The sequence below is a fragment of the Procambarus clarkii genome, chromosome 14 (genome assembly GCF_040958095.1).
Source record: "Procambarus clarkii isolate CNS0578487 chromosome 14, FALCON_Pclarkii_2.0, whole genome shotgun sequence".
In the NCBI taxonomy this organism is placed as follows: domain Eukaryota; kingdom Metazoa; phylum Arthropoda; class Malacostraca; order Decapoda; family Cambaridae; genus Procambarus; species Procambarus clarkii.
Window position 1 is genome coordinate 6,807,139 of NC_091163.1, and position 20,859 is coordinate 6,827,997.

The window sequence follows — 20,859 nt, forward strand, 5'->3', positions numbered from 1 at the left end:
TGCTTTTCGTCCTATTTCTGCAACAGAGGCTTTCCGCACTTCGAAAGAGAGAACCCACATCTGGTCTCCAACAGGCATTTGTAGCAATTATGCCTATCACTTGAGAGTGATGGTAGTAGTTTAAGGTTTAAAGAGCCAGGAAGACCTGACCGACATGAAACTAGCTAGAATCTATTAGTTCTGGATGTGGCTACCAGGATGCCTGAGGCTTGGTCCTCCATCAGCTCACATCTTGGTTCTGGAGCAGGTAAAACACCCCCAACGAACTGATAAACAAGGAAGGGAGGAAGACTGAAAAACTGTTCATAAATTTTGAGACCAAAATTGGAATATGCAGCAGTTGTATGGTGCTCAAATCAGTAAACTAGGAAAGGTGCAGACACATGCTACGAAATGGCTTCCGGAACTGAAAAGCAAGAGCTACAAGCAGAGGCTAGAGATGTTAAATATGCCAAAGCTAGAAGATAGAACAAAAAGAGGTGATGTGATCACTCCATACAAAATAGTAATGGGAATTGACAAAGAAGAATTTTTGAAACCTACAACTTGAAGAACAAGAGGTCATAGATTCATGCTATGGAAACAAAGGTGCCCAAAAAATATTTGATATCCTGTTACTAAACTTGGATAATTATACATCTATCCATCCTATCCATTTACTATTCTCTAATTCCTGATTCCATCCTCCCATGTATTCTTGTCTTCAGTCATTTATTTTTCCATACACCCACCCATCTATATATTCATGCCCATCCATCCCTCTATCAATTCAGTCTTTCACAACTATCCATCTATCCTTCGATGTGTTGCATCATCCACTCTTCTCTGTCCATATTCTGCTTACCTAGGTATCCACTAATCTGCCTATCTGTTCATTCTTCCACATACCTGTAGTCATCCATCCACAACCAATCAATTCATTCATCTATTTATCTGAAATTGGCATGTGTGCTTCTCTTCATCCCTACTTGCACATCTTCTGGTGTAATTGGGTGGCAGAGAAGCCCATTAAAGTGGGGAACCTTATGATGGTGGTGGCTGTTGTGCTTAAGAAAAGTACAAAATGTAAACCATATTTATACATTAAAATTTGTTCTATTGTGTGTTAACAGCATTATATATTTGTTTAGCCATTATTAGTCTCTCTCTCTCTCTCTCTCTCTCTCTTTTTCTCAGGCAAATACTCCTTCCTGGATCTTGAAGATAGCTCTGAGAGTGAAGACATGATTGGAGAATACCTTGCAGATATGCAGCCTTGTTTTGTTGGGTCAGGCAACCATCCCTACACATCAATAGAACTTGCCATGTCCAAGTAAGTTTTGTAGATTTATTTTTAATCCTTTGGCTGTGATAGCAGTTCTTCCTTGACAAAGGTAATTTTTCACTTAGTTAAGCAAGCTTTATTGAATTCTTTGAAAAATAGTTTCTACATTCTGCAACATTTATCCAGATCCTTTGGCAGGAGTTTGGGCAGGTAGAAGCTGTCATCTAGCTACAGAAGAAAATGTTACATAGTTGCTCAGCCTAAAATATTTTCAGAGAAAATAGTCATACTTTTTTTTATATATATTGTGGCATTACAGCATTGTTTGAAGACTGATCATTCAGAAAAGTTAATCCGTACATACATTATTGTTAGCTTATTTTCCACTTTGAAGTGGTGGGGCAGAGAAATTAAACATGTATTAATTTTGTCACAGCCTTCCTCCACCATACCCGCCGCCTCCACTTCCCAATCAGTCATCCTCTCGTGCTGGAAAAGATTCCCGTATTGGGGACCTGGTGAGCGGGCCGCTGAGCAGTGCACACCCGGGCATGGACCATTCCACAGCGGTCGATGCCAGACTGGAGGCCGGAGTGTCACTGTTGTCGGAGCTAAGATTGCACATGATGGGAGCAGTACACACCTCCAGGCTCAGTCTAGCAGTCACAGCCCCATTGAAGGTAGTTTCACTCAACAATTGGCTACATAAATGTTTATATGAAGTAGTTTGTTTAATTTGTCTAAGAGGTCAGGGTCCAGCCAAATTTCCTCCAATCTCCTCGGAGAAGGAGGGATTTGTGTAAAATGTTGTCCTGCCATGTAATCCAGTCCTTAATAATTACTCTCCTTGACCTTTACTTAAGCTTTCTCTTACACCTTTTGCTCATTAATAATTACGAAAATAATTATTTAATCGCTGGTTTGCAAATAGGGCAGAAGCTTTATGAAACAATCCTCAGGGTAATAGATATGGTTTGATGAATTGTTTGAAGCATAGATTAAACATAGACTGTGTGTGAGTTTAGCTGGATACATATAACAGTTGCCATACATGGACTAATTGTTATTCCCTTTATTCTTATATTCCTATTTATGTAATATTTTAATTAGTATCTCAATTTATTTTTAATTTACAAACAAGATTATGGTGTTAGTTTTTAGATAAATACTTTTTTTCTTAAGTGGCCAATTACTGGCAACTGTACCTTCCATCAGTGAGATATTTCATCAACAAATGTAAGAGAGATGGAAATAATTATGGTGAATCTCGCCAACAGGTTTCCAGTGGGATGTGGGCTGACACTGAGGTGTGTGGTCCTGGTGACCTCTCTGCTAGTGTTCAACTCCTCACTGATGTGTTCCAGAAAATTTTGCTTCACCTTTCTATGGAGGTAGGACAAGGAGTATGTAAATAGGAAATAATACAATAATGTAGGTGTAGACCAGACCACACACTAGAAGTTGAAGGGACAATGACGTTTCGGTCCGTCCTGGACCATTCTCAAGTCGACAATCGACTTGAGAATGGTCCAGGACAGACCGAAACGTCATCGTCCCTTCAACTTCTAGTGTGTGATCTGGTCAACATACTTCAGCCACGTTATTGTGACTCATCGCCTGCAAATGTAGGTGTATAGAATAAAGGTGTACATGACTAGTTTCTAAACATGCACATACACTAGTGTTTGTGTATGAGTAAATGCTTTGAAAATAAATATTTCTAACTATAACTTTTTGTATACTGTAATACAGTTTGAGAAATAATCTCTATTTGTACTTCGTGTAACTGGCATAGGTCAAAATCTCCTTGATTTATATTTATTTAAATGTGTAAAATTTGGCAGTTTGATGGTAGTCACGTGGAGTCAGTACTGGGACTGTGGCTCAGTATTAACCTGGAGTTGGCCGGTGGGAAGTACACGCCTTCCATCGCACCCACTGTACCCCTCACGCCCAGGGCCATATCGGCACTGCTGGCGGCGGTCGTCAGGTAAGCCTGTAGCATGCAACTTGACCACTGGGGTTAGGTCATGAGTTAGTCCTCAAGGTCAGGAAATGTGCTGGTATTGTTGTTAATTCTCCTTAATGCTAAGATTGTTTCCTTGTGAATATGATGAGTATTCTTATTTTGGCAGGAACTTTAACAAAAGTTTCATAAATTATAACATATACTTTTTCAAATTTATCTGTTTAATGACTGACAAAATAAAATAAGGCTATCTACTAGAGAAAGACTCTCTCTAGTAGATAGTCTTATTAGGTGATAAAAAACCTTAGGTGATAAAAACCTACTAGAGAAAGACTTTCTCTAGTAGCAATGAACATATATGTAACTGGCAGAATGCTCTTATATCTTGTGTAACAATCTCTGTAGAAAGTAGTTAAAGTGTAAGAGTTAATGGATGCTATAATTGACTAGTTAGCTATTATTTTGTGTGGGGGGCACTGCACTTTTATGACTACTGGGTGTTGAGTAATGACATTGTAGGTATGTTGATGACCAAACCACACACCAGAAGATGAAAAGACAACAATGTTTCTGTCCGTCCTGGACCATTATCACAATCGACTTGACATCGACTCCACGACTGACTGAAATGTCGTTGTCTCTTCATCTTCTGGTGTGTAGTTTTGTCATCATATCTTCGGAAACGTTATTTTGACTCATCATCTGCATTAGTATGATGAGAAGATTTTTTGGGGATGAGTAAGAAGTAAAAAGCTATTTTTTGAAAATCACCCTTATTATAATTTTTGTATTCTTATGTATTTAACAAATTTCAATTGTTACAGAAGTGGTAGTGTGAGCATGCGGTGCTGGTGCCTGGTGCTACAGACACTCACACTCTGCTGTAATCACACGCCCCAGGACCCACTACCTCCCACTACTGCAGAACAGTACGATCATATTGATTTGGTGAGTGCCAGTGCCACAAGTACTTTTCCAACAAGAAGATCAGGCTAAATTGATTTACTCAGTGGTGAAAGTGATGACAATGTCTGCCTTAAAGTTTGTTACAAAAGTTAGTCTTAGATTAATGAAGGAATAGTTTTCTGAGTAGCAGTCTCTGCCATTGGCATTCATATTATTGTCTCATATTTGTATGTATTTTGGGGGAGGTTATAATCTCTTAAGTATCCTCCTTTGTACCCAAGGGACAATTTCCCACATATTAGCAAGTTTGGCATGTGCAACATCCCATCCTTGAACAGCCCCCATCCACAGTCTTAATATCATCACTGGACATGCTTCATGTTCTCATGATGAAGCACCTTGCAGCCTCATCACTACAACCACACCTCACATTGTCATCAGTGGGAATATCACATCCTTATCCTTGAGAGTCTGCAATCAATGCCTAATGGTGTTTGATTAAATACTAAAGCTAAGGAGAGGATAATATATATAAATATACACGTGTGTTTTCAGAGTGGGATGGCAATAACTATTGTAACCGATGTTAACTTCACCACAACATTACAAAAGCTGTTGACTGGATCTTGCGCTACAGGATCTGACATGAGAAGCGACGTTGTATGTAAAAAAAGCTTTTTGTTTTGAAGTACTTGTTTTATAACGGCAATGTTCAAATATTTTATTGCTGAGAATCAAAAAAGCACATGCTTCTGAAAGTTGTTGAAATATACAGTACCCTTTGTGCTAATTTCTATAATTAATGTAATATATGATTTGTGTGTTTACTCAATGTTGTTTTAGGTTGGCAGCACAGTAACTGGACTCTTGGAAGATCTATTGGTTCGCCTTCGTGTGAGGTGTGATGTGATGAGTGTGACGAGCGTGCCTGGAACTACTCTGAAATATGCTCTTCTTAGTTTAGTTGCACGTCTTCTGGAGTGTCAGGGAGCCATATCATTATCTATGGGACCTCTGGACGCACAGTGCTGTCTGCTGGGGACCCTCTTGTCTATGCATTACGATGGAATGGATCGTATGCATGTTCCATTAGCCATCATTAACTCCACAGGTGAGTGGAGTTGTAGTCAATGTTCTTGACAAAATCCAGTGATATAAGTTTAGAATAGACATTTTATTTAAAAAAAAAAAATCCACATTTATGTCTACATTACAGATAAAAGCACGAGTATAATCATACAGTAATTGACCATCTTTTATCCGAATGTGTCGCATCCCTGAAGGGCAGATATTTGGTTGAAGCTCTGAACGTTTACTAGGGTTTTCTGTAATGACTCAAAAGTGCAGTACGGGTCTAGTATTTGGCAAAGTTCTTACAGTGGTGTACACAAGCTAGGTGGCTCTCAAGTGTGCCCAAGCTGCTCGTGTCTCATAGGGGAGATGGGTCACCTATTGTTTGTTTGTCTTGAGTTTGGCTATTAATCATTCTTTTTCTATTTCATTCTGTATCTGCCCCCTCAGTAGCTCCCCAACGCTAAGCACTGGTCAAACAATTCCATGGAAAAATACTCCAGACCGCTTTGAGCAATCTGTCCTCTCGAACAGTACATCACATTTTGAAGTATAAATCTCAACCAGCCAAAATGTCATGTACTGTACTGTAAATCATAGTAGCTAACTAAATTGACAGGCTCTCCCACTTTCTATTTGTGGGTCCTCGGTTAAATTAGGTTCAGACAGTATAGTATATAATTTTTGTAAATTGCGACAACTCGAGATTATGGAATGGTTCGAGACCCCTACTACCCTTGCCTACTATTAGCCAGGACCACAATTTGGTTCTCTGTGTAGCGAGGGATGTTTTGGGATAATAGATCTGACAAAAAAGGCTCTGCCAAAAAAGCATAATCACAGCATGCCAATTTGTGTACCTGAAGGTAATGAGACAAATGATCATTGCTGTCACCCCAGTGACAAACTTGGGGGTCTCCATCAGCATACCCCTACTCATCTAGTTGTTCTTGTGAGGGTTGAGCTTCGACTCTTTGGTCCCGCCTCTCAACTGTCAATCAACCGTTTTTCGACTTTTGAAAATGTATATGGGTAGTGTATAGGACTTACTCCTCGATGTGAGGGGTCTGTCGATGGGAGCCCACGCTGCCATATTGTTCCTGAGCGATCTCTTGGCACAGTGGATTACTACTCAAGTTCTCCCTGGAAAGGCCTGGGATTTAAATCCGTTTTCAAGTTATATTTATAATATAAATAATTTGTGCGTAACTGATGGTAATCCAGCTTTTGAACAGATGGGCGGGTCCCATCATCTGGGGTAGAGGCTCCAGTACATTGCTTTAGCCAGGGGCCTACAATGCTGTCAAGATGGCCCTGACCTCACCCCTCTCCCATTTAAGTCCTCTCCGGGAAAACATTATCCACCACACACAGTCTGCTTTTCTCTTCAATGTGTCAAAGCTATAAATTTTACAGTTCAGTATTTTATATACAGGGGGTTCTCTAACTTATGAACATCTAATCTTATGAATGACCTTTCATTTTTTTATATCTGGATCTGTTATTGGAACCAGCTGTCATCCTCCATAATACAAACACTGGTGCTATTGTGTGCACAACAACAATGTCCACATGGCCTAGAGTGCCACGTAACTGACCCACACTACATCAGTCAGCAGTATGCTCATGTCCAGTTTAGACTCGCTGTGCATTCTCTGTGTTATTCCAAATGTTTATGGAGGAAAATACTATTAATAATGGCAGATAAGAAAAAGTGTTGGCGATGCACCCAACCATGGAAGAGATGACTCATTACCCTAGTAACAAAACAATAAATGATGAACCAATACAGTTTAGTTTGCACATGTTCATTGCACATGTTCGCAGGCTACTGTGTGGGAGAAAATGGTGGTGATGAAATCTCATTCACAGTCATGTTCTGCTGGTAGATATCCATTGTGTGGCAAGTTGAATTTAACCCGTATGTGTGGCACTGGATATCCGCACACGTCCCCCCAGGTGCAAAGATTAAACAAAATATTTCTCCTTTAAGAATGATAAGTGCATAATGTAAGGAAAAGTGGAAATCAAGTAAATATCTACATATTTCCTGGTTAGGCAAGCTGTAGAAGGTTGGTGGGTGGTGCACTCAACCATATCGTGCATCTTGCTGGCAGCAGCATGTGGGAGATGACCTTGGATGTTTCTGCGATAGTGTCATCACTGTTTTTAGTTCATGTGGATTGTGTACATTTCTATAAAGATAATGTATTTAGGCTTACAATGAAAGTACAGTACCGTGGATATATAAATAAGAACTAAGGAAATTACAAGGGTCCTGTTGGTGCAGACAAGGCAGCTGCTATTTATATCTATCCAAACTCACTCATGTGAATGAGTTTATGTAGGAGTTTGGGTGGAAATAGATAGGAGGTGCCTCGTGTTAGCCAATAGGCCTTCTGCAGTTCCGTTATTATTATGGTCAACTAATCGTCAATTGGCTCGGTATAGAACATGATCGGAAAACATCTGTAACTATAATGAAATTTTATTCGGTACTAAATTACCGCAATGGCATTGTAACATTTGTGATGATAATGCCACTTACATAGTAAGCAATCAGGAAACAATACCAGGATTTTTTTATGGGTTAAAGTAAACTAAAGTAAAAAGGTTAAAGTAAAGTAAGATTTAATTCTGTAAATGTTGTTTATAGTTCATGGGGAAAAAGTAGGATTGCACAAAATGAGTTTTGGAGGTGTGCCACTCTATTAACAAGATTCATTTTAGCAGAAAAGAAGCCAGTGACCCTTATGGGTTGCCCACCAATCTCTGCCCCCCCCCCCCCCCCCCCATGTCCCAGAAAGTTCCCCATCGTATGTTAGGCTAACATTTAAATTTTGCTCAGTGAGCATAGCCCATAGAGCATGGGAAATATTAGGGCATGAATGGTAACTTCATTAATATGGCTCCAGTCACATTTTTAATGAATTTCACAGATGGGCACAGCATCACAAGAAAAAGTTGGAGTCTTGGGAAAGATATTGAGGGTATTTAAAACCAAATTCTATGGTTTGTTTTTTATTTCAAGTTGCAGTGTTTTTCGTTCACTAAACTATGGGCTTTCTTCCTTTGAAAAAGAAGATTCAAGGCTGGGGTGTTGGGAAAATATGCTGGATAGGATGAAATCTTTATACAGACAGGTTCTTCTGGTAGTTGTCCTGTCTATGCTAGGTTGAAATTAATATTGCAGTAAGTGAAATCAGCCCATAGAGTGTGGGAAATATTAGGGTATGAATAGTAACTCGCTGAATATGGCTCCAATTAATGTTTTATTGATTTTCGTAGATTGAAGCAACATGAAAAAAAAGAAACGGCTGAAGAAATTAGTCGTTTTTTTTTTTTTTTTATTAAATTGCATCTCATAAATGCCTTCCAGATGCTATGTGCAGTTGCAATGAATCAGGGTTGGTCTCATATACAGGTTACACTGTGTATTATTTTCCCCCAAATTTTTGTACATGTTTATTTTTGGTGGTTGGGAATGTCTCTTCGTTTTATAGCATTGTACTTGTGGAAAATCTTGTACCAAGTTACAAGTGGTCAACTTATGGATGCCTTCTTGGAATGTGTCGCATTTGTAAGTTGTAGACTCCCTGTACTTTATTTAATATTTTTGTCTAAGTTTCTAACTGCATCTTATTTTTCTCTGCAAGATCCTTAACTACATTTTATGCTAATCATTTTAACCTGAGGTGTGTGGGAATGCATCTTGAATAAAACCTGAAATATACTGCAGAGAACATCACAGTATACAGAGGAACTGCGGTACTCGAACGACTCCCAACTCAAACAATTTGGTACTTGAAAGCTGTGTTCATGCTTGGTAGTCGACCATTTGCTCAGCACTCAAACGTAAACATGTAACAGTCAGTTTGCCAGTAGCTGTCATTCAGTGCAAACCCCCACTAAACTTATCTGTAAACTTTCTTGTGTTTTCTTGGATATATTTAATATTCTTAGCATAAATAAGTCAACATGGCACCTAAAACTGATAGTGATAAGAGCAAAACGAAAAGAAAATTAGTTAGAATCATGATTGAGATGATAAAAGAACTCGTAGCAAAATATGAAAGTAATGCCTGCATGTCTGCTCTTGCTTCTGAGTTTGGTATGCCTAAAGGACAAGTTTCTTGTAAGAAAAGCATCCAATGAGTTTCAAGATTGAAATAAAGACAGAAAAGAGAGAGAACCCCAGAAGCACAGTTACCAGAAGTGTTTATGGTAGGGAACTCCCCTGCTAAACAATAACATCTCTCTTCTTCCTCTCCACCTTCCATATATGCCATTAACTCTCCTAAGTGCAGGTAAAGGGAGAATATATTTGCATTTAATTTATTCATACGCATATTTTTTGTGGTCTGGAATGGATTTATCCAATATTCATTATTCCTTATAGGGAAAAGCAGTCTTTTAGAACCATTTAAATTTGGGTACCGAGGTTCCACTGTGTATTTTCTCTTGCTGTACTTAGTTAACTGTCCACTCCCCTCTCTTGCCTGCCTACCTTCTTCTAAATATATTTAATTTTTAATAATTTCAGTGGTCTTGGTTCATGGGCACCTTATGTCAAGTGAGGGAGTCACATATGGAGCAACTAACCAGAATGCAAATATGTTGGGAGGTTTGTTTGCCTCTGTTCTGGGTTCAGATGGTCGTCAAGGTCCTGCACCATCTCGCCTTGCTCTGCTTTGTTCTCTTCTTAATCTCTCCCGCAAGTTGTCTCAAACACCACTTGTCAGCCCAGCCCAGGTAAGTTATGCACTCCAAAGGTAGTTCCTTCTTTTCTCAGAAAATATTTACTGACATTAAATCTTCCCAGTTCATTCTTGGGAAAATCTAATTTGGAAGATTGAAACTGCTCTGCATTATCTAAAGATTTTATTGTCCATCTTTTGAGAGTACAGCACTAGTCTTGCTTTGATAGAGTAGGAATAACAAATTAGAAATGCCATTACAACCAATCCTATGCCAGTTGGTCAAAGGCTTAAATAAAAAAAATGATCCCTTTTAATGTTAGTGTGTGACTTTGTGGTCTATAGTATTACTAGATTATTATTATTATGGGTTTATAAGCATATTTTTAGTCATGTAACTTAGCTCACTATGTTGTACTAGTTATCACCAAAACAGGCCTCAAGCAAAACTAGGTGAGATTTTGAGGTAAGAAAGGCAAGAAAATGAAGGACTGGGTGATTCCATACCCATTGTTTACTAGTACGTCCAGCTGATGGCTGGCAGGAGTAGTAGCAGTAGTAGTGAGGTGGTATTTTGGTTGTCTCGGATAGTTTTGAGAGTTGTAATGGTATAACTTTAACCATTTCTTTCTCTTTCAGCCAATTTGGCACTGTTTTGTTTACAGTGTGTGGTGTCTTAAGACACCCTAAAGTTCCCCTGCCCCTCTGTTATACGGGCAGAATCTGGTCTCTGGCACTGGTAGGGCAGGAGGTAGTCTTAGATGCTTGGTTTGTAAGATGGTATTGCTCCTTGAGTATCAACACACAAACTTTGGGAATTACTGATCAGCTCATCCCAGAAATACAGTTTTTGAATGCCATGAACTATAAATAAGATGGGTATAAAATGCATAAGAAGTTTGCATCATATTACAGATGTGAGGATTGAAGTGGTGTTTCATTCTGAATGTAGGGTAGAACTTGTGTTGTATCATTTCATACAATTTTTACATATGAGGTGATCCTCGAGCATGCAGTAGTCTAGATAAAGTTATCAATGTATAACAAATGGCTGGACAGGACAAAAATAAGTGACAAAAATGTCTGGTGTGCCATAGACAGCAGTGTACTAACTTGCTTAACCCCAACAAGAAAACGACTACTGGGCCAACTGAGTAAGGACTGGCAAGTAAACAGTGTTATTACTGGCACAAAACATGCTATCAGGTAACCCTGCATACATGGAATTGCTGTATGAGCTCAATTTGAGAGAGGAGATGTACATAAACATACACCTGCAGCTGTCTCTAGGATAAGCAGAAAATGGTGTTATTTCTTTATTATGTTATTACCATGCTATCTGTAATGTTAAACTTAATTGCAGTACGTGTTCTCTTTTGGACTTTTTTATCGGTGAAATATTTTAGTGATGCATCAGTTCTCAATTGAGGTTTTCTGTTAATAATTACAGATATGGATAAAATTGTATTTAAAAAGTATTCAGTGATTTTAATGTACATTTTTTTATATTGTGATTGTCATGTCAGTTCTTTGTTTCTAAGAATTGCATTTTCTAAGAAGCTGTTTACATTTGAAGTGGGAGTTTATCTCGGCAGTCTTGGTTCTTTATTATTTTGACAAAACACTGCATAATACAATGATAATCCATAGGCTCGCACTGGAGGAGCAATCTTTGAAGTTGAGGAAAATGGTGGAGGGTCCCTGACGGATTCCAGCAAGCTAGAGCAACAGCGATCCGATGCCAGCTCCAGCCAAACTGATGAGCATAAAGCAATGCACACACCACAGACCTGCTCTCATGCTGCACCCAACAGTGTGGTCTGCCTGGCAGATACAGGTCAATTGCTTAGTGTTGAATTAACAAATGCCTTGAAACTGTTTTATTTCAACAGTATTACTATATCATTTATTTGCATTATTGTTATTTAACAAAATTATCTAGTATTTGTAGAGGTGATTGTTAAACATATATTTTATCCATCCTCCTTGTGAAAAGTTTGTTGGTTTCTAGTTCATAATGTTATTTGATACTGTAATTATACTGGATACTGAGCTTGGTTTTTTTCTTCAGTATTACAAAATAGAGAAACGATGCAGCTGCTGCTGAAGTCTGTATCGGCGTGTGAAGGCAGCAGCGTATCCATGTTGTTGGGTACGGTGAGCGGAGAGGTGTCAGAGAAGCTGTGCCTTGGGGAGACCCTCACCGATGCACTCTATCAGCTCCTGCTCACACTCAACACCAAAGCTACGGCACCAGAGCTCATCCTCAGACCTGTCATTGCCTTCATCACTCCAGGTTAGTTGGCATGTTGATGCAATTCTCAGTTAGATATGAAACTAGGCAGCACTTCAGTGGGAGCCTAATGATAAAAACTAGTCGTGCGATAAAAGTACCTGCCGAGACAAATTTCTTGCTGTGACTTGGATTAGGGACTTCAGTGAGAGGAAGAAGTTCTGTAGTTTGAAGTATACTATTAATTTTCGAGACAAGAGTTAAAGAGCATTTTGTGCAGCCAAAGTAACTTCAGCATTCTCTGAACCTGAAGAGTGGAAATAATGTTTTTGGACTAGTTTGGTAGTTCAATGTAGAGTTTTGAAGCTTCCTGGACAATCCAAAGGGATTGAGTATCTAAAATACTGGTAAAAAGATTGATATTTAAGATAGATTTTCATACTAAATATGGTAGTTAGCATGCATATACCAAAATGTTCAACCAACACTGTTATAGCTGGCTAGAGGGTCAGCTATCACAGAGGTGATAGGGGGTTAGAGGGGTATTGTCAGAGCTGTTGTTTTTGCCTTGCTCTGTTTAATATAATTTTGTTTACTTTTATTTTGAGCCAAATTGATGAACCACTTGGATAGTAGTGATAGTCTTGCTTCTTGCTGTCTTCAAGCCCTGGCCATCCAAGGGGTTGGACACCATTCCTATCCTCTGTCCTATCCTAAATCCTTATCCTCATATCCCTTGCAAGTGCTATATAGCCCTCAATGGGTTGGTGCTTTCTCTTGTTAATCCTTGTGTGTAATCCTTGCAGGTGGTTGGTGGAGCCCGCCCTTGTTGTCAGAAGCTGCCCTGTGTTTCTTCACTCGTGTGCTGGACTGTCCCACCATACTGGAGAAGTTTGCTGCACTTGGAGGCATGAAGGTCAGTTACCCCATTCTAGCCAAACATATTCAATGATTTAAAACAAAATTTTATTATGAAAATTTATATAAACTTATGAAAGTTTACATTTGGCTAACAAATGAAAAAGACACTGGTCAATGTGCCATCCTTATTTTCAGGTGGCATGCAAGAAAATATATACTTTCCAGTATGAGTCATCTCCTATTTCAGCAGTTATTGAAAAATGTATAGAGGTCTATAAATTCCTTTTGAAATCTGAGCATTCCAGTACCCGTCTCTATTTCTCTTATTTCCCTCTTAGTCTCCTTAATTTTGATTTTAGATTATCTAAACTAATCTGGACCAGAACTTATTTTAGTAGTGTGACGTGAGATTTGCAGGTTCACAAGTTGATGATGGAAGTCTGCCATACCAAATTGTTGTTTTGTTACTTCTGTGACTTCACAGCTACTAAATGCATCATCCCCCCACCCATGTATTCTACTCTTCATGATGAATGCATTATTGTGGCGGATGTGATTAATAAAGATACTTAATGTGGTGTTGTTGCGAGAGACTAAGTGTCTCTTGGTGATTTAGAATGCTTCTGTATTTTTTCAAGTAAGGTTAATGGGGGATTGCATGATGGTTTTCTGGAAGCCATCCCTCATCAACTGTGCATTGCAACCAGGGTTGTTTGACCGGTGATGCACATTGCAAAGTGAATAGTATTTAGGTCACATATAAGATCTTGAAAAAAGTCCTGATCCTTGGATTGATCCTTGATTGAAACAAATCCTTGGCATGAGGGCCTCAATGAGTAGTGCATGCAGCAGTAGCTCACAGCCCCACCATGTGACTTGCTCTCTAGCACCACTTACAGACGATGAAGTAAATAAGAAACTGCAAGAAGTTAATGATAGTGACATGGAAGATCCTGTCAGTGATATACTGTTCAATGCCTGAATATCGAGGACATGGAGAGCACACCTGGGGTCAGTGTTCCTAGTGCAAGTCTTACTCTGCCACTACAGGTGTAATAAAAATAAAGCTAATCAACTAGATTATAAAAGTAAAAAAAAAGTTTAAAATGGCAAAAAGCAAGTGAAAATATAACAAGTACCGTACATTGAAATAACAAGATACCACTTCCTTTTTCACTTCCACCACAAGTAAATAAAATATACAGCCACCACTGAGGTGGTGGACCATAGATAGGTGGTGACTTAAGGTGTGGTGGTAATTTGAGTGGAGTTGACTAATTTATGAAGCTGCAGGTAAAAAAGTACAGAAAATAGCAACAATAACAAAGGATTAATAATGGATGTAGAGAACAGGGGACTAGCTGATAGACAGAGAAAAGTCTGGAAATATGAGAGCTGGTAGATATACTGTGTGTTAAGTAAAGATGGAGAAAGTGATGGTGGTGGTGATGATGCTGGGTGACATTAACCTTTGGTAGATAAAGAGAGAGCACATTTGAGGTGCTACCTGTACTCGGTGATTAGACTTTGGCATTTAATGCTTATGTATCCTACATGATGTGAACATGACTAATCGCTATCTGTGCTCCAATCACACAGGTGGTTTTTTACCATTTGATTTGTAAAACATTTTTAGATGTGCACCTTGATACAAGACTTTTGTATATTCTATCCTGCTATAAAATAATTAATGCTTTTGAAAGTTTAAATATTGTTTTCTTTCGTTATGACAGATGCTGTGGGAAAACCTTGTGAGCAGTGTGGGAATGATGGGTGGCGGGCGTGGGGGCTTGGTTACTGCGGTCATGAACCACCTGGCCCCGCCTCTCCCACCCTCAACTCACAACACACCTTCCAACAAACGAAGTGAGCCCTTGGAGCAGACAGAGGGTCTCTACAACTTTGCTCCTTTGGCTGTTGTAACTTCCAGTAACCCAACAGCAAGACCAGCCAATGTCCTTGTTGATTCCAACCAGCTATTCCAAAGAACAAAGGTATGTGCTTCAAGAGTTTCTTGTATATATAATATACATATAGGCTGAGTGCTGAGAAGTCTTTTCAGTCACAGCTTAATAAGAAGTAATTCATTGCTTGATTTTTATCTTACATTTTATATATGATTTCTTATTTTATTCTTAATCTATTCTTTCAGAGTGCTCCATGGTCTTATCACTTCTACCCGGATGAGAGTTGGGTGGACCTGAACCTGACTTTGCCGTGTGCAATCCTGCTGCACGAAGTGCATCTCTTTCCCCACACAGTTTCTCTTGTTTGTAAGTATTTTACACTTTCTGCCATGTCTCCTATCTCATAAAGAATCATTTTAATGTGCAGATTTGGAACCAATCCCTCTAATATTTTCCAAGAGTAAAGTATTGTCTTGCGAACACTCCAGGGAGTGCGGTTGAAGAGTTTGTAAGCTGTTCCAATTGTTACATGTTTATGCTTGCATAGGGAAGACCTATACAAGGCAATGATATTGAGCACTAGGTGGTGGCTCAAGGAACAACCAAGAGAGAAAAAAAAGGGCATGAGCGTTGCTACTTTCCTCCCACACTGACGGTGATATATTAGTAAATGTATTGATATTAGGTAATCTACATAATGGTTATATTATAGCACTAGCATATCTAAAACTAAGATTGGCAAGTTTATAATCATATATTTCTACAGTCCATGGCAAATAACAGATTGACTAAGAGAGAAAGTAGATGACTAATGAAAGGTGTATGAGAGGTGTACCAGAGGGCTTGGTATGTTTTGAGTAGCTCTATGGCACCAACACTTACGCTCCTGGGAACTACTGAAGGACTGCTTAGAAAATAGTTCATTACACTCGGTGCTCCATTTTTCTGATATTTGCCATTAAATGCAAAATAATTGTATTACTTTAAAGGAAATTTAAAGTTATTGGGTATTATATCCCAGCTGCTCTGGATATTCCAATCACATTTGAAAGTTTCCAAAGTTTCAAATATTGCACTGTAGCCTAATCTTTGGTCAATTTTAAGGTTTCCGTTATTTCATCATTGCGGCCTATCGAGATGTGTTACGTTTTCCCCCAAAACATTTATGGAATGTTATATTACATCAAAGGGACCAAAGAAATCAGTAGGCTTACATAATAGTATTTATTAATAGTACAATATATGCAGGCTAATAAAGCTGTTCTATTATGATATTGGTCCATTTGTTTTGTGAACTGTTTACAGTATATTCAAAACACAAATTTCTGATATTGATAAAGCTTTAATTTTTGTTTAGTGCCAGTATTTTTGTTATTTTATGGTACTTAACACTTTGGCGTACCCCGTGCGCCACCCCTCAACTGTGCGATTTGGGTCCCAGGGTGTCACGGGAGAGCGCGTAAATTCTGAAAAGTGTGTACTCTCTTCAACTTTGTCACCTTAATTCTCGTCCTACGAGATTAAATTTGGTATCACTGTGTTCGCAATAGAATTCTCTACAGCACTAAATGCATATAAACTCCAAAAACCCGGCTAATTACCCGCAGCAAACAGAGAAAGTGCGAACGAGTTACCCAGGAGCGCGCAAACGCAATAAAATGTTTTCACTATTTTCACTCTGGTCCCCTCAATTTTCGTCCTAGGTGTTTCATTTTGGTCTCAATGGGTTCGCAATCGAATTCTGTAGAGGAACATTAGCATATAAAATAAAAAACCTGGTCACGCTCCAACCGCCGACGAGTTGAAGACGGGCCACGCGTCTTCCGCGAGTGAGCGCTCAGACGCCTTCCAGCTACACTCCCAATTCCCGCCCTTTTCAAGCCTTTCGTTCACAATTTTCTTCCTGGAAGGGCCTTGTTCATGATCACTATCCATCGTGGAGTAAGCGTAGATAGTTTCTAAAGCCGCAGTAAGAAATATAGCCACGGAAAATAGCCGAAATGTTCACACGTTTGAGATGCGAGGGGAGGCGACATTGGTCACAACAGTGGAGCAAAAACAATGGGCCCACGGCGTGTGCCAAGCCACCTGAGGGCCACGAGGCTCAACAAAGAAAATGGGAAGACATCGGCGCACATTTTAAAACCAGTCCCAAAAAAATTGGATAAAAACCTGATTTTTGGCGATTATTTAAAGTGGATGACGCAATGCTGCGTCATCCCCGGCATTACCGACAGTAAACGGATGACGCAATGCTGCGTCATGCCTGGGCGAAAGTGTTAAGTAAAAAAAAATTACATGGTTAAAAGAGAACTTATGTATTATGTAACCTGTTGCAGATAGTGTACATATTTCAGGGAGCTTTTTTAACTTTAGAGCAATCTGTACCTTCCAATTCTTTTGCAGAATTTGGAGTAAATTGCTTGTGACTGACTCCCAATTGCCCTTTAGTGCCCAATTTAATAGTTAAAATCAGAAGTTCTGGCATGTAATGACTGTTGTGTGGAAATGTAGTAATATATATTGTGCTGTTTGAGCAAAAGCAGTGTACTGGTTACTTGGTCACAAAAATTTCACTACTTTTATATTCCAAATGTATTTTTGGCAATAAATGCAAGATAATTGTTTGTATTTCTTACAGCTTGCCCATCAGCTGTATGTGTGGAGGTTGGGGTTGAAGGTGGGTACCTCATGCCAGTGAGTGGACCACTGAGTACTGCTGGACTCTCCCGTGTTCGTCTAGTACTTCCCCGCCCTGTTGTGGCTTCCATTGTTGTCGTTCGTCTTCATCGGCCAAGGGATTCATCGACACTTGGTTTATCTCAACTGAAGTTGCTGGGCACCACCACATTTAGAGGAGCTTCCAGAGGTGTACATGAAACTGCAATTACCGATTACGCTCCACATCGAGCAAGGTACGTGTCAAAAACCGTTTTCACATTAATCTAAAAAACTGATTAAATGTTTACTGCTTTCATGTTTGATGTACTAGAGATTTGTAATATAATTATTGTAAAGGAATTAAGTAACATAATGTAAGCTAAGCTGCAGCTGTGACAGTTCACAACATAAAATAATTCTACCAATAGTACTGTACTTGGTGTTGACCATCGCAGCATGTGGTGGCTGAGGCTGATCAACCAGTGTATGTGTCGTGTAGAGGGAGGGCTGAGTGTTGGAGTGGAGGCTGGAGCCTCTGTATCTGGAGTAATGGAGGCCTGTGTAACTCTGTTGCTGACGCCTCCATGGCCCCTCCATCTGGCACTCCTTGGCTCTGCTCCCCTGGAGGCCACCACCCTGGCCCTGGCGGCACTCTCCCCTCAGCTGCTCCACACACTGATCATGACGCTACTCACCCACCCACTCCTCAGACAACCTGCAGGTATTGTACTAATCTTGTACACTTTATTGCCACGATTACCTTTAGGCCTACTATATTTTTATTAACTTTTGGAAAACATGTTTAATAAGCATTTAAAATGTTTAATATACCGGTAGGTAATGTATGGATTTTATTATGTAGGTAAGTCTTAGATGAAGATTACTGTGATTTCCATTAGAAAAAGCCCGAACATTATGTATTAAAAAATGTCTCTTGGGAAGGAGGCTGTAGGTAGCTCTGACAGCTTACAGACTGGTGCCTGGGCCAAATCCAGCATCCTCAGTTATCTTCCTGCTTCCTACCAGGAGAAGCTGTCTCAATCCTGGCACATCTTGAAAATGGGGAGCCAATGGACTTGTATAACTCCACACACTGAAGAAACCTTACTTAAATAGTTAAAAAGTGATCACAAAAGCTAATAGCAAAATTATTGGTATGGGAAAATTCCAAATGCTAAAATATCCCAAATCCCCATAATAGAACCTTGCTACTACCTCTTCCTGCCACCAGACTCCTGCTTGGCTAGTGCTGCCATCTGCTGCTAATAATAGTTTTTGTATTTCATTCCAAACATTTTTCCCGAGTATTTTGACTTTTTATGGCACCATTTGAGGCACTTTGGTGGCACTTTGCAAGTCTATGGAGTCTTACAACTCCTCCTCCTCCTCCTTCTCTTTTTCTTTGAGGGGTAAGATGTTGGTACATGCTACTGGTAAACTGTGAAATGGTCAGAGATGCTTGGTGTGTTGTATTCGGCCCAGGGTTTCCATTGCATGATCTCTGGTTAGCCAGTGAGAGGTGGGGTGGGATTTTTGAGAAAATGTTTTGTGTCGCTTAAAACCCATCTATTAAAAACTTCATTCATCACTAACTTTCTTAAGACTGACACTAATTAAAAACAAATTGCTTGCATGATAGTTTTCTGTAAATTTACTAATACTGTAATGGTAAGTATTTGCTCGTGTGTCAAAGATCCTAGAAGGAAAGTAGTGATCTGAGGTCGAGTGAATACGAACAGATGAATGTCAAAATGTTGGTTAAAGTATTGTTTTGTTCGATGCCATTTGTAGCTGACCATTTACTAGAGCTGGTGTCATTGCAGGTGGAAATAGTTTAGATGCAGCAATTGCCCTGCTGTATGAGCTGTGTGTTGGCAGCAGCAGCATGGAAGGGGTTTCAGTGCTGCTCTCCTGGCTAAACCACGTGGTAATGTATCCATCATCTCCATCACCGACCACCGATGACTACCGGCACAATCTTGGGCCTGCACCACAGCAGCGGGAGTCTCCTCAGTCTTCACCTGCAAGTATCAACAGTGGAGTTAGTGCTGAAGTGCTACATTGCATCGCAGCTGTGCTCTGGAACACGACGCATGATACCACCAACCTCATTACTGATGATCTCTTCAGGTCAGCATCTTTATCATACATATGTATGCACTCATGATATGTATACATATACAGTGCTGAGAATAGAACAAATATTTACACTTATTTGGGTGGATATAATTAGGAGCTACCTCATTTGGCCTAAACGGCCTTCTATAGTTTCCTTAATTATGTTCTTATGTACAGTATTTACGAGTATAATATGTCAACACTGATGTTTCTTTATTACAGACGGGTGTACGAGTGGTCGGAAAGAAGCGAAGGTGAAGTAAAAGTTGGCTTGGACCACATAATGTGTTCCATGTGTCACATTCGGCCGCAGCTCTTCACACAGTTACTGCTGAACATGTCTGTGTTAACAGTAATTGACAACAACCAGTCAATAACAGATGACAGGTAAGGCAGCTGTGTTTTCATTGTATTTGCCAAGCATAAGACTGTATACCAATTTTGCTCTGAAATTGGCTAATGAGTAATGAATTGCAAATAGTTGACCAGACACACACTAGAAGGTGAAGGGACGACAACGTTTCGGTCCGTCCTAGACCATTCTCAAGTCGATTACTTTAGCCTCGTTACTGTGACTCATCGCCCAAATTGCAAATAATTTGGCTTCATTTAAAGGAGGTACTGAAATGTAGAAATATAAATGTAAGAAATAAAGTACAGGTATTGGAGTAATTTGCTCACTGCCTTGTGTCAAGATTATTAAATTTCTTCACAATTAGGTATTGTCTATCAAGGCATTTGTGCTGTTGTATAATGAGAGTTCAGGGTCTTGTGCTGACAACCTTTATTTCAGTAGGGACAACTCTTACATTAGTTTTCACTCCAATCTTAATTAAATTTTGACAAAAGTCTGCCAAATACATTTGGTGTAAATGTGAGCAACCTGGCCCTAGAACAACAGAGGTGCCGAGAGGGAACTGAGAATTTTCTTTCCCGAGGTTTAGATAAACGGGGACAATCAGGAAAATTCCGGGTGTTCTGAGATTAAGGAACTGGAGGCACATGTTTTGCTGGTACCTGGTGGTGGTTGGCATAGATATCTAAGCTTGCTAGCTGTTTTTGGGTTCATGAATTGGTGTTTGTCATTCTTGTCTGGATTAAACGTGCTCCAGTGACTTGATAACACTTCATAATCCTACAGGGACAGCTTGAAAAGTACTGTAGTTCTGGTG

The 20,859-nt window shown here is 39.5% G+C and overlaps 1 protein-coding gene across 14 annotated transcripts in view; it reads left to right on the forward strand.

The window, feature by feature from the left end:
* The window catches only part of Bruce (BIR repeat containing ubiquitin-conjugating enzyme), a 105,878-nt gene that overhangs the window by 54,225 nt on the left and 30,794 nt on the right, over positions 1-20,859 (forward strand). For 9 of the 14 annotated variants that reach the window (XM_069324304.1, XM_069324293.1, XM_069324297.1 and 6 more), the window contains 17 exons: positions 1,177-1,312; positions 1,701-1,944; positions 2,542-2,655; positions 3,109-3,254; positions 4,058-4,181; positions 4,695-4,799; positions 4,983-5,250; positions 9,754-9,962; positions 11,558-11,744; positions 11,979-12,203; positions 12,947-13,056; positions 14,735-14,995; positions 15,154-15,274; positions 17,550-17,823; positions 17,998-18,290; positions 19,393-19,699; positions 19,910-20,074. In XM_069324304.1, the coding sequence (XP_069180405.1) occupies positions 1,177-1,312; positions 1,701-1,944; positions 2,542-2,655; positions 3,109-3,254; positions 4,058-4,181; positions 4,695-4,799; positions 4,983-5,250; positions 9,754-9,962; positions 11,558-11,744; positions 11,979-12,203; positions 12,947-13,056; positions 14,735-14,995; positions 15,154-15,274; positions 17,550-17,823; positions 17,998-18,290; positions 19,393-19,699; positions 19,910-20,074 (3,289 nt within the window). The remainder of the gene's footprint in view (positions 1-1,176; positions 1,313-1,700; positions 1,945-2,541; positions 2,656-3,108; positions 3,255-4,057; positions 4,182-4,694; positions 4,800-4,982; positions 5,251-9,753; positions 9,963-11,557; positions 11,745-11,978; positions 12,204-12,946; positions 13,057-14,734; positions 14,996-15,153; positions 15,275-17,549; positions 17,824-17,997; positions 18,291-19,392; positions 19,700-19,909; positions 20,075-20,859) is intronic. The other 5 variants (XM_069324298.1, XM_069324296.1, XM_069324299.1 and 2 more) reach the window with 1 other exon arrangement.